General features: G+C 50.8%; 1 protein-coding gene across 1 annotated transcript in view; it reads right to left on the bottom strand.

Annotated features, from left to right (window-relative positions):
* Nucleotides 1–324: 324 nt before the first annotated feature.
* Nucleotides 325–14,388, bottom strand: part of HS3ST4 (heparan sulfate-glucosamine 3-sulfotransferase 4) — a 108,133-nt gene continuing 94,069 nt past the window's right edge. The window contains exon 2 of the mRNA XM_065412479.1: nucleotides 325–961. Coding sequence (XP_065268551.1) covers nucleotides 325–961 — 637 coding nt within the window. The remainder of the gene's footprint in view (nucleotides 962–14,388) is intronic.

Here is a 14,388-nt window from a genome sequence, read left to right on the forward strand (position 1 = left end):
CACTGAATACTGACTGGCTGGCGCTGACAGAAAGCACCAGGAACAAAGTGCTAGAAACCGGTAGCCTCCCCTGTCCCACCGGAGCCTCCCCCAGCCATTCTTGCAATACAATACAGTGGGAGGGCTTGGAACAGACCCAAATGCAACCTGTGCTCGCTGTGACAGGAAGGTTTCAGAGCTGGAAATGCTGTTCAGCTTGACTTTAACCTTGACAATGCAAGTCTCTTTGTCAGAAGACTGAGACTTTAGCCCTGTGCGAGTTTAGTGTCTCTGACAACGATTCACCTCTAGATAGCAGAGAGCTTTTTCCCTGCTGTCTTGGCTTTACTTATCACTTTCTTCCTGTTCCCACTGGAAATCTTGACCTGTCATTTGGTAAAACATGACATTGAATGGTTTGTAAAACTTGCGCAGTCTGTGGATAACATCTGGGTCTATTTTGGGATGAGTTCGACCCTTGGACTTGCCCAGGCACCTGGGGGCGCTGCTGTCCTCTGGCTTCTTCAGACAAGGAAACCCCTTGGTTTTATTGAAATAAAAATGCTTCTCTGTCACAATCCTTTTGAGGCCTAAGAAATCCTGGACCTTGGCCATTTCCCCAGCTGGGTCAATAATTAACCGTTCGCCGCTGACAAAGAGGATCTGGGAAAGTGGGAAGTACTGCAGCCAGTTCTCCAGGTGCAGTGCATAGATCCCAATGCGGATGGCGCTCCAGGAGGCATCGATCAGTCCCAGGGTCCGGTTCTTGAAGGCGAGTACTTCGAAGGTGGGGATCTCAGGTTTCTTGGAGAGCGTCTGCGTGTAGTCCGAGATGGCCCTGGTGACCGGGTTCCGCACCACCACGATCAGCTTGGTGTCCTTGGCCATGGAGTGAATGCGCTTTGGGGCCTCGTTGGTCACAAAATAGCTCGGCGTCTTCTCCATCGTTATTTGTCCATCCAGAGTTTTGGGCATCACGTTCCTGTAGAGAAAGGAACAGGAGAGAGAGGAAGAGAGCTTAGTTCTGCAGCAGGAATCTAGCTCCCAAGGAAACTCTGCCATGTGGGTTCCCCTCCGGCCACGCGCAGTGAGTTTGAAGCCTGTGGCCCAGTGAGACTGAGGGCACCCCTCAGGGGAGTGATACTAGCTACCCCATAATCTCTGGAGAGCTAATGCCGGTTAGTGTCCTTTGGCTTCAGAACCCGGGGAAGGCAAGTACCTCAAGTGTTAAAGCCGGTCTCAGTAACATATTATACAGTTAATTTGCCATAGGCATATGTAGACAAGAGTTAATTGACAATAAACCTGTACAATACCTGTCTGTACAGCAAGCCATCTGCTACCATTTGCTCAATTAAGTCTATACACTTCAGAGCCTTGTACCAAAGTGGTGCATTTAGGATTACACAAGACCTTTTTGTTATGATGACATGCTTTTAAATGTCTCAGCTAATAAAACTTAATACAGAATAAGATCCCTTGCTTCTAGTACAATAATTAAATTTATTTACGATCTTGTGTGTGAGGAAGAATGACTTTTCTTTTATCTCTAATTCACACGCTCTGTCAATAATTAATTGCTGCTGGGTTTTGAGTTTCCTGCACCAGCACTTTTATTAGCCAAAAGGAATTTGCCTACTGGATAAATTAACATGTAGCAAGACTTTCCTGGATAGTTTATTATCATATTGTAAAATGCAGCTGCAGTCCAGATAATGGAGGAGTAAATGCTTGGCCCATATGGCCCAAGTCAAAGATGAATGTCGTAAACCAGAAGGTTTTAAATCATGAACTCAGTATGTGCATTCGAGCAGCTTTTAAACCTTAACTGCTGGGTACCAGGCTGGCTGAAGGCCTTTGCTGTACACGGGGCACATTGCCTCCAGTTCACACACACGCTGTGCTGGGCAGGGCTGGCAGGGCAGTACGCTCCCAGGAACTCGTGTGTCTCTTCTCACGGCCAGTGTGAGGTCTGCTGTTCTCTTGTGGCTCCTGGCTTGAGAACCATTATTTATCAGCTGGAAAATGTACACACACACCCTTCCCCCCAGCTACAGAAAGAGCAACTGTGCAACATCCTGCCTCACCCAGCATGCCGGAGGCCTGGCTGCTGCCGCCTTGTACTTTATGTAGTGATTTGCACCTGTGTCACGTGTGTGTGAAACATTGCCAGCCAGAATGGCGCCATTCAGCACCCACTCTGTGCAGGAGTCAGCGCGGTGCAAGGCAGTCAGGAAACAGGTCCCCAGTGCACAGGGTTTATATCAGGTATTAGTGCCAAGTGTCAGAGCAATGCTCATTGTTTCAGTGTTTGCAATTGGCACAAATCTAAATGTTTTGGGCATAAAATAAAACAAAAATGTTTTACTTTCAGTTCAACTTTTTGCGTTTTAAGCTTTGCAGCTATGCTCTCGCTCACACCCACTGTGATGTTTAGCTTGGTGGAAGTTGCCCCAAATGTTCATGATTATTGTATTGCCTGAGTGGGTAATTAGCAGAGGGGAGGGGTGGTCACTCAGCAGTGGGGGCGAACTCTTAACGTAATACCAGGGCATGATTATGCAAGGCGCTGCGCATCCCCTAAGAGGAGCTCCTGCATTGCCCACCTCTTCCATTGGCTTTAATGCAAGGTGAGGTTGCTCAGCATCTTGCAGGATCGGGCCCTTCACATGGGAAACTTTTCAGTGCAAACATAGGGTGAGAAAATAATGGGTCTAGGCTTGAAACGGTTCTTTAACAGCCCCTTGGGCTCCGCAACCGCAGCGCTACTTCTGCCACCCAGCAGCGCCCAGGCAAACCCCATCCCGGGGGGTTACCCAGCGGATAGCTGCAAGCAGAGATGTTTGCTAGACAAGGCCCAGCTAGGTGAACGTGTCACTGCCTTGTGTTTGAGACTGTTCAGCGCCGTGTGTTGCTTTACAAATCACCCATAGCGTGTGCTCATGGTTCCCGACATGACAGGCTAGCAGATGAAGTTCCCTGTGCCACAGAATTCCTTTCGGGTGTGGTGAGTGTTCCAGGAACCAGCTCGGAGCTGAAAGGCTTTGGAAGCTGGTGATGAATGGCTTGAGTTGTCCATATTCCCAGAAGGGCCCAAGGCTGCCTTATGGTACTGAAGGCAGGAGTTCCTTTGGCAAAGCGGTTTGCTAGGCGGCTGTGCCCCCCTCCCCCCCCCGCCCCCCGTGGTACATGGGGTTTCTGTCAAACTCTCTTTTGCTGAGCTTTGTGATCCTGAGTCCCAGATTTCCAGTCGCTTCTGGCAGGCTTCCGCTCTGTATCCCACAATGCACAGCACAAGGAGGCCCCCCCAGAATGCTGCATGCCCAGTAGGCACCAAGTCCCTGACATGCGGACACTGCTTCGTGCTGAAGCAGAAAGCAGTTGCGTGTGTGAATACAATTGCTGCGGCCTATCAAATCCGCACCAGTTTTAAAGGGCATCTGCAACAATTAAAGGGCAATTAAAGCTTTGTCAGCATGTTTACACCGGTGCCCAGGGGCTCGCCAGGCAGGTGCTGCCAGCTGTGAAGAATGCTAGCCTGCGGTCTGCTCCTTACGTCTCCTGTGGCTGGAATTCAGACTTTCACCACCTTCGGGACACTGTCACCCTTCTTAGCATCTGACTTGCCCCTTGTTCCTTTGTCTCTTTCCAGCTCCCCCCTGCACCGCTCCCCTGCCTGATCTTCCTAATCCCCAGTCTATAGATGTCAGGGAGCCCAAATGTTGTAGCTAGACTGGTCCCTTGCTCTAGGGGTGGAACCCTAATATCCCCACACTCCATCACCTGCCGCAGCTTCTCTGATCTCTCCAAATCCAACTCAGACCCAGCAGCGTGACTCTCCTAGCCCTCCATGGACTCCCCCCAGGCCCCTCTCCATCCTCTTCCCCCGGTACAGCTCTCTCGGGCCAGTTCCTACAATCCAGCCATCGCTGTCTGATACCCACGACTCTCCACTCTTCCATTGATTCTGACCCATCTATCCAGCCCTCTTTCCCCACCAGCCTCTGAGCCAGCAACTCATTCCTTTTCTGTACCGTGCATATTGCTAGTAATGAGTGAATAGACCAGAGAAATCTCATTAGCTTCCGTACAGAAAAGTCCCATAGAAGTTAACAGGGATAAAACTATAGGGTTCTATAAAATTACTTCAAAAACCTACAGAACTTAAGAGAGATTCATACAGATGTGTAGATTCTCTATTAAAGTCTATAGGGCGTTTCCCAAAGAGCTAGGATTTGCAATAGTGTATGAGAAGTAACTCTTCTGCTCTACTCTGCACTGATACAGCCTCAACCGGAGTATTGTGTCCAGTTATGGGTGTCACAGTTCAGGAAATATGCAGACAACTTTGAGAAAGTCTAGAGAAGAGCAACAGAAATGATTAAAGTTCTAGAAAACATGACCTATGAGGAAAGATTGAAAAAACTGGGATTGTTTAGTCTGGAAAAGAAAAGACTGAGAGAGGACATGAGAACAGTTTTCAAGTACATAAAAGTTTGTTACAAGGAGAAGGGAGAAAAATTGTTCTCCTTAACCTCTGAGGATAGGACAAGAAGCAATGGGCTTAAATTGCAGCAAGGACGGTTTAGGTTGGACATTAGGAAAAAACTTCCTAACTGTCAGGGTGGTTAAGCATTGGAATAAATTGCCTAGGGAGGTTGTGGAATCTCCATCACTGGAGATTTTCAGAGCAGGTTAGACAAACACGGTCTAGATAATACTTAGTCCTGCCATGAGGGAGGGGACTGGACCAGATGACCTGTTGAGGTCCCTTCCAGTCCTACGATTCTATGATTCTATGCCTGTTTCCCATGCCAGAATGGGCTCCCCACTTAAATAACTGGAAGAGGTGTGTTTGGAGGAGAAAGGCAGCTCAATGCAGGAAGAAACTACACCTCACTACGCTCAGAGCAAAGCTGACAATATTGGCTCTCGAGAGCGGAGTAGCTGAGGGTCTTTTTCAGTAAGTACTATTGCGCTGGTGATTTTCTGATATATTGCACACCAGCCAGCTGGACAAAAGACACTACGAACTGCAGAAACAGCTGCCGATGATCTACACTGGAAATTCACCCAATCGCATTTGTGGAGTTGCACCTGGGCACGTGCAACTTTCCAATTTGCCTGAGTGATTCAAACTGGTGTTCACATTCCCATGGAAATCACTTTCACTCAACACTGTGTCTTTGAAAATGACCAGCCAGAAATAACTCTAATTACAGTATGCGCCCAGCTATAAATAGCTCCCAGGCTCAGTGTCCGCTCATCAGCTCTTGCAGACGCGGCCTTTCGGTGCACACGGTGCCCCTGTGCATTGGCCCTGCCTGCACTGGCCAAACAATTCAAGCATGGCAACGTAAAATGTCTTGATAGATTTCTGAAAACACTGTTGAGAAAATTTGGAACTGAAATGCTAAAATTTCTGCCTGGAAATTAGGCTGGTCTGATGCAACTGAGCAGAACAGATTAAAGTGACAGAAGAGAGCTGATGGATTTCATCAGCTGAGCGAATGACTGATGGCACTGGCAGGCTTGCATGGGGAGAATCCAGCCCTGCGTATGGCTGTGTGCGCTGCACCAAAATGCTAATCCTCCTACCACAGAGAAGGGGGATACGATCTGCCCCCTTCAAGTAAAAGGCCAGTGTTTACAGAGTGCATCAGCTAAGTGACTTCCCCCAGTGTGCAGAGCTCACTGGCCCTAACGCGATTCACGAGTGTGCCATCAGCAGCACATGTAGCCCTGAGTTCTGTGCTCAGTGTGCTGCTAGCGCTGCAACCTAAGTGGCTTGGTAAATTTGTTAAAATATGATATTGAAGATCAGGTTAGCAAGAATTTCTGAAGAGTAATACTCTATTCCCTTCTTATCAAATCTCCCTCCAGATTAGCAGCTATGCTCTAAATGCACTCAGCTGCAGGGGCCTAATTGCATTCCATAGTTATTGATTTTTGGAGAGCTGATTTAGTTTTATTGAATGATAACAGAAAGAAACACCAGTTTACAAACAGTGGAAGTGATATTGCTGGCTGCGGCTCCCCCCTCTAAATTCTGATACAACGCCACTCTCACAGAAGGAGGTTTGCGGCTACACATTAGACTCAGCAATACAGAGTTACCCCACAATGAGGACAGGATCCAGTCCTCTCCCATGGAATGGAGAATGGATGAGCAATACTGCACTAGCGCACATCTCTGTACCATAGACATTTTGCAGCCAGCCTGGTCAGCTGGGTCTCTGAAGTGACAGTACTTTATTCTGCCCCCCGTCAAGCCTTGCATCAGTCCCAGAGCCCACTCACTTCTCTCACACAAGAGGATGCTCGGGAAGAAGCAGAAGTGTGCCTGTTGAGGAGATAATGCCATAAATGTTTGCAGTACTTTCCTCTTCCCACATAGTTCTGTTGGATCATTAGGAAAGGCAAGTGTTTGCTCTGGCTAGGAAAATATTGGAATATCTAGTGCCGAAAACCCAAATGCTGAGAACTCAGGACTCACACGCAAAAAGTCAGCAGGATTTTATAATGTTTCCTGAAGCAACGCAAGGCAATCATGCAGCCAAAACAGAAACCTTTTCATGCATTCCTCCTCCCCAATAACCTCATTTCCAAGGAAGGGCTCAATTAGTTGTAAACATGTAACAGCCTGTAATTTGCTTGAGGAAAACACGTTTCATTTTGCTGGTGAGAGCGGAGGATGAAGGAGCACCGTCCCCTCACTAACTGCAGCATCAGGTTGTTCCAGTGCTTTGTCTACGCTTCATGCTTAAGGCTGCAAGTCTGTCACGGTCTCCGTGACTTACCATGACCTCTGCAGCAGCCGGTACTGGGGCTGTCTTGGGCCCCCTGCCCCCACAGCAGCAGCAGGAGTGTGAGAGGGGGCTCAGGGAGTTTGGGGTGTGGGAGGCAATGAGGGCTCCGAAGCAGCAACATGTCCCTCGGCTCCTAGGCGGAGGGAGGTGCAGCCAGGCGGCTCCGCGCACTGCCTCTGCCAGCAGGCACCGCCCCTGCAGCTCCTATTGGCTGCAGTTCCTGGCCAATGGGAGCTGCGGACCTGGCGCTTGGGACGAAAGCAGCACGCGGAGCACCCCTGGCCATCCCTATGCCTGGTCGCCGAGGGACATGTTGCCACTTCCGGGGAGCTGTGCAGGGAATCTGCCAGCCCCGCCAATCCTCCCCCCAGCAGCAGTGAGGGTCCTGGGCTGACCCCTCCCCCCCCGAGTACCCAAGTTTTAGTTTACTGTCTGTGACCTGTCCATGACTTTTACTAAATAAAGTGTAGCCTTATTCATGCTTAATTCATCCAGCAGCAGTTCTGTGCTTTGTAACATGTGAGCCAAACATACCAGGTTGCTATTGGTAGATGGTGGTTGAGGCTTTAGGACTGGGCCTGTCCAGAAGTCTCTCTGTTAAGGACTCTGAACAATATCTGCACAATGAATGATATTCCAGGCTCGCCAACCCCAAACATGCAGAAGTCATGAGCCAGGCCCATCAAAATCAGGGAACTGGTTTAAAAATCATGGGTTTAGGGGAACAAACTCCAAGCCAGCTGAGGGCTTGGCTACACTTGCAAGTTAGAGCACATTAAAGCAGCCCCGGGTGCCCTAACTGCCAACCCGTCCACACTGGCAAGGCACGTAGAGCACCTGGACTCTGCAGCTGGAGAGCTCCTGGGAATCCACCTCCACGAGAAGCAGAACGCTTGCTGCGCCTCGGCTGAAACGCCCCAGCGTCAGTGTGGACGAGGTGTTGCATTACTGCGCTCTGATCGGCCTCCGGAAACATCCCATAATCCCCTGAAGTCAAGTGGCCACTCTTGTCATTGTTCTGGAATCGGCTGTAGGAATGTGGATATCCCCTTTCAAAGCTCTGTTTCCGATAGCCGGCTGCTTATCTGCTCCGGGACAAAGCAACCATTAGTGTGGAATGTTGCTTGCTGTGAGTGTGTGAGAGAGAGGTGTGTGGGGGGGTCTGAACTTACAAGACAGCATGCTGACACACTCTCAGCACCCCAAAAACCCACTCTCTCTCCCTGTCACACTCCACCCCACCCCCCGCATTTGACAAGCACGTTGCAGCCACTTGAACGCTGGGATAGCTACCACAATGCACTGCTCTCTGTGGCCATTGCAAGAGCTGCTAATGTGGCCACGCCAGTGCGCTTCCAGCTGACAGTGTGAACACATGGAAGCGTTTTCCCTGCTGCGCTCTACGAAGGCTGGTTTAACTCCCAGCGCTCTACAGCTGCAATTGTAGCCAAGCCCTGAGGGGTTTTTTTTTTATTCACCTTCTGTATTTTGAGCCTTTAGGGGCATTTAGGTCAGATTTTCAAGTTTTTCTCCTCTCCCCTAAGAGCTAGACATGTGTTGTTTTTTTTAAAGGCAAGCTGAGATTCAGTCACCTGGCTCCAAGAGCTGGGGCTTTAAGGCAAACACCAAATATTTCAAGATTTGTGATAAAAGCATGAAAGGTGGCACCCCTGCTAGTCCGCATTTGCGCGTCTCCTACAAAGCATGGCAAGGCCTTTGCAGGGAGGGTGGAACAGAGGGAGAATCTCCTACAGGCTTTGAGAGCCAACGGGAAAGGAAGGTTTTTAGGCAAGTTGTTCAAACGGGAAGTGATTCTGAATGAGTGCGTGTGGCGGGCTGGGGGGCGAGGTGTTGACACAACAAGCAGAACAGCCTTTCCGCCAGCCCCAGCCCCAGGACAGAGGGAAGGACATTATTCAAGGATCCGTAAGCGTGAAAAGAGGAAGCGAGCAGGGATGTCAGGGGAGAGAGGGAAGGTCACCAGGATGCTCCAGAGATAGTGGGAGGTGGCAGGACAGAGAGAGAAGAAAGTCTAGGGCAAAGGCTGGCTCCAGTTCTGGGCCTTGAGCAGCACGGCCAACTCCAAATGTTCAAAAACTGTGAGTCCGGCTCACCAAAAATCCTGAGATTGGCTTTAAAATCATGAGGTTATGTAAAATAATGGATTTGAGCATATTTTTATTTGCCTTCTGCTTTTTGAGTCCCTAGACCAGGGGTTCTCAAACTGGGGGTCGGGACCCCTCAGGGGGTCGCGAGGTTATTACATGGGGCATTGCGAGCCCCACCCCAAACCCCGCTTTGCCTCCAGCATTTATAATGGTGTTAAATATACAAAAACATTTTTAATTGATAAGGGGGATTGCACTCAGAGGCTTGCCATGTGAAAGGGGCCACCAGTACAAACGTTTGAGAATTCTGCTTTGGGGTGCACTGGGGTCACATTTTGAAGCTTTCTCCACAGCCACGAGGGCTAGAAACTCACTTTTTCTGTAAGAACAAAGGCTGAAATCATCACACAACCGCCTGACTCCAGGAGCTGGGGTTTTAAGGAAAACAATAATTATCATAATTCTCAGCCTGTTTGAAGACCCGGTGGAGGACAAAGGCAAGGTACCAGGCAGGACCGTCCAATCAAGCTGTTTTTCCTGAAGAACTCCTAGAACAGATCTCTATCGAGCCATTAACGACGGAAATCAGTATGTTACCTTTTTGTTGCTCACGCCACAAAACAGATTTTATTGTCATTCATAACAGCCCATTTCTTGAGCGTTGCTGCCGTAACTGACTCAATTACAAATAAACAGGAGACAGTTCCTGAGCGTGCGGCTTCTCATGCTTAGTGCAACGTGCAGAATGCCCCAGCTGGAGCATCCGTTGGGAAGGGAAGCCCCTGTCTCTCTCTGGCTCCCCCGAGGAGTGACGAACCCCAGAATGATGCACTACATTGGTGGTGTTGGCTCAGGCATGGAGCTGCATCGGCCAGAGCAGGAAGCAGGAAAGTGTAGGAGCCGGGAAATGTCTCTGCCAGGCTGGGGGCAGGCGCTGGCACACAATTCTTTCCGGCTACACTGTTTTGTTCCTGTTTGGATGTGACTGTGGGGGCTGCGGGTGATCGTACGGCACAGACATGGGCTGCAGGCAGCCTGTTTGCTGGAGCTGGGGTATTTCTGCTCAGGGTCCCTGGTCTAGTGGATTAGAACCAGTAATCACTGCGCTCATGGGCACCTGTGGACAGTACGCTGCAATTCAGCCCTTTCTCCCCTTCAGGAGAATATGAAATGCTGTTAGCGCCTGGCCCTCCCACTGCCAGGCATCTCAGTCTGGGTTTGTATCTTCGCTGGTCTCCTTTAAGGCCTGGCAGTTTCCAGCCTTTGTCTCCTCAGACAACGTCCTGTTTGGTGCACACCTGAGCGCTCGCCCTTCTTCTGTCGTGCAGCATCCGTAGGATGTGACCTGGGGCCTTCCTCGTTCCTACGTGTCCCCGGCCTGCTGTATCACTGGGTCTGGCTGCAGGCAGCGGTGCACTGCCTGCCTAGGAAAGTTCAGCACAACCAGAAGGCTGGAAGAAACTCACTGTCTAGCTCATATTGAGAAGGCAAAAGACCCCAGGTAGCAGGCCTGTGCTTTAAGTGTCATCCCCACCCATGGGGTCCTTGGAGATCATGACAGCTGAGCCACTACCCCCACCTTAGCCGTTCCCACTGGTCATGTCTTGTCTTTCACCCCTGCTCCCGCCTGCACTGTGACTTGCTCTAACAGCACAAGTCAGGGTCAAGTCATCGTTCCCTTATGTCAGGGGAAGTGGTGTGCCAAGTCTTCATTAATTGAAGGTTTTGCGTGCCAGACCGGCAGCGCGGGCAGCAGATGGAACCCCAGACCGGCAGCGGGCTGAGCTGCTCAGCCCGCTGCTGGTCTGGGGTCCCGGCCGCCGGCCCCTGCCAGTCGGGGTCCCGGCCGCCGGCCCTGCTCAGCCTGCTGCTGGCCCGGGTTCCATAATCCAGGCTGGCAGCGGGCTGAGCGGGGCCGGCGGCCAGGACCCTGGCTGGCAGCAGCATGCCACTAAAAATCAGCCCACGTGCTGCCTTTGGCACACGTGCCACAGGTAGCCGACCCCTGCCTTACGTCATAAACTGCAGCCAGCTCCTCCAGCTGACAGCTAGTGCAGGCGCCCGAGTTTTTCACATCCAGCGAGGCCGGATGCAAGAGCCAAGGGCTGCAATTGGGTGGGCAGAGCAAGTAGCACGAGGAAAGTCACTCTGTGGGAAGCACGTCACTCCGGCTGTCATGCTTGGGTAGCTCTGCACAGTGTGGTGGGGGATGCGGATTCCAGGAGGGTTACGGGCTGTTACCGCAGTGAATTCTCTACAGCAACCCCCTCCCTTGCCGTGCGCAGCGGGTCACGGGCGCATGTGGTGCAGGGGAGAAGTGACTCACGAATCTCCTCCACCCAGAATTGCATCTTGTCATGCGCTCACTACCAGCAGCTAATCAGAGGCTGTGTGATTTTCATGGGAGACCTGGGAATAGCGGACACTCAGGATGGGGGCACAATGGAATCCGAGCAACTGAAGAGATCCTGTGAGTCTGAGAGTCAAAACCGTGAGCCAGATTTGGCCAGCCTTGCTCCCTCGGCCTGGCAGGCCGGCTGCGTTCAAAGGGATACCCCTGGAGCGAGGGGCTGCGCCGCAGGAACCAGTGTGGCCAGAGGTGGCCCTCGGGTGTACCTGTGCACGTGTCCACCAGCACCAGCTCAGCCTGCTCCTGTCGCTCTGTCCTGACTAGCGCTGCTTGGAAAACCGACGCGTTTCCCGAGAGAAACTCCAAGCAAAAACATCTGTGTGAAAAATGTTTGGTTGAAAAATGTTGCTTTTCCCACAGGAAATTTTGAAACAAAAAGTTTCATTTCAAACCTGCAATCTGAATTCAAAGGTTGTTTCCTTTTGGTTCCATTTTTCATTGGCAAACAAATGTGGGTGTTGACAAAACTGTATTTCTTGATGGGGAAACTGTCTGCACAGACCCCTGGCCAGCTCCAGTCCTGCCCTTCCCACACCACTGCCTGGTGCCGGAGAAGGAGAACTGGCCTTGTGCTTTGAGCACAGGCCTGGGAATCAGGAGTTCTGAGTTTTCATCTTTGTTCTGACCCAGCCTCCCCCATGGCCCAGCACAGGCCACTTAAGCCAAAATTTTAAAAAGTGGCCACTAGTTCTGGGGGTTCAACAAACCACCATGGGGCCCTGCTTATCAGGCAGGGGTGCATAACACCCAAAGCTCCCACTGTGATGGTGGGTGCTCAGCACCCAAAGTAGCCAGGCCCTGTGTGTCTACAGTTGGGTGACCAAACCCGTGGCCCTTTTTGTGGCAATTTTGGGCCTCAAATTCCATTTGTAAAATGGGAGCAATCCTCCCCCGGTACCTCACCGGGCTGCGATAGGGTTGACTGGACAATTACTGCTAGGTGCATGGATGCTGAACATATTTTTTAGTAATAGTAGAAAATCAGATACATTAGTTTTGGGGCTGAACATCTGTTCCCTTGAAGTGTCTGCAATATGCATACCCAAACATTAGCAGCATTGTGCAAGGACATGAGAACCAGAAATGGAAACTGACTGACTAGAAAGGAAAGCCGAGCTTGCTAGTCCGTTTTCATTGAGCCAAGGTACGTTAACTGCAAAAAATCAACATGCACCATCAACAGTGAAGAGTAAACAAGACTTGTGCAATGATTTCACTTCTCTTCTCTCTCTCTGTGTTGGCTTGCCCTGCACTCACCACCACAGTATCCCAGCAACACAAAGCATTGTGGGTCAGACCCATGCTCCATCTAGACCAGTAGCCTGTCTCCAGCACTGGCCAGACCGAGATGCTTCAGAGGAAGGTGTAAGAACCCTGCAGTAGCAAATGTGGGATAATTTGCCCCCTACATCGGGTCTCACTGTAGTCTCCAATGGTTAGAGATTGGCTCCACTCCTGAAGCAGGAGGTTCAATATCCTGTCCAACATCCAATGCTATTAATTATGATTTCTATGGATATCAAAAATATCCAGAATGATGTCCAATTCTTTTCCAAATCTTACTAAGCTCTTTGCCTCAACAACTCCCTGTGGCAGTGAGTTCCACGGGCTAGTTACGTGAAAACATATTTCCTTTTACTGATTTTAGAGTTCACACCTTTTATTTCAGTGACTGTCCCCTTGCTCTTGTGTAATGAGGCAGAAAACAGATGTTCCCAATCTCCCTTCTCTAAACCAGTAATTATTTTGTAACAGGATAGAACTTGGAAGGCTTTAAACAGAAGCTCAGATCCCTCTTCCCCTCGTCGCTAAAGGAATATATAAGGTCTCAGTTCATGAGCAAAGCTTTTGAAGCCTCTCCTCCAGGTGAAGCAATGGTGCTCGTACCTCTGCTGAGAACTGCCTGTCCTGAGAGTCAGCTACCCAGCGTGGAGATGCTATTCCTTCCGCTGGCCAAAGCAGGAACTCAAATCTCAGCATTTAAGATGCAAGGATGCAAATTGGGACGTGGAGAGTGGATTAACAGGATGCTAAAATACTGTTGTGTAATTATAGTGCTTATGTACATGAGATGCAGACACAGCAGGGAGGCGGGGAACGTGTGGGGCAGGGGAAGATGGTCCCTGTCTCCAGAAGAAGAGACATACAGGGCACAGCTGATCAACTGCGACAGCAGAGGCCTGGATGCAAACGAGAAGCAGCAGCACATAAGAGTCCTCTAGCCTTGGGAGCTGGGCTGGAACGCCAGGTGCTAACAAAGAGTCACTGATCCTGGGGATTTCAATTACCCTGACACCAGCTCAGCGAGAACACTTGTTTACAATTTCCCAGACATGAGAGGCTGCTTTCTTATGCAATTGTCTGAGCAAATGGAAGGATCAGGGTGGGTGAAATTGACTGACTGATGCTAATCTGAGTCAGAAACAGTGACAACAGGAGCAGGGTGACCTGGGCCAGGCTGGCGGATGGCAGAACGTGGCCGCTGTTTGGAGATCTGAGTGAACCCGACGAGAGGGGGCCTGGGAAGCAGCAGCTTCTTGCCTTGCGATGCCTGGGGGCTGCACCACGAGGACTGGGCCCAAAGGAAGGAGGTGAGGTGGGAGGAGCAGGCTGGGCTCCCTTCTAACGTGCTGTCAAACGCCTCTGGAACTGGCTCAAGGACGCTGCTGCTGCACAGTCCTGGAGCCAGAGACATGGTCGTCGTTCTCCTTCAGCAGGCCAGGCCCCACAGGCAGCATGGGGGAGACATGCTCCCCGGCCTCCAGGAGCTGCAATGCTGTCTGGGAATGCAGCCCTGGGAGAAGGCAGAGCAGACAGCCTGCTGGGCCTCTCTTCCCACCAGGAATTGGTCTGACTCTTACGAGCTCATTTCACGCAGGCTCCCAGTGGTAATGGCTTCCAGCCAGGCCAGGCTTTGTGAAGTGGGTGGAAGACTCGAGCCCGCCAGCCCTCTCCCCATAGTACAGCCGTCCCTGGCAGCATGCACCACCAGCCACACGCAGGCCAGGATGGGGTGGCGAAGAGAGGCCCCCGCAGCAGATTTACATGCACAAACCACTCGGCCATTCGAGTTGTGATCTAA

The sequence above is a fragment of the Emys orbicularis genome, chromosome 10 (genome assembly GCF_028017835.1).
Source record: "Emys orbicularis isolate rEmyOrb1 chromosome 10, rEmyOrb1.hap1, whole genome shotgun sequence".
NCBI classification, from domain to species: domain Eukaryota; kingdom Metazoa; phylum Chordata; order Testudines; family Emydidae; genus Emys; species Emys orbicularis.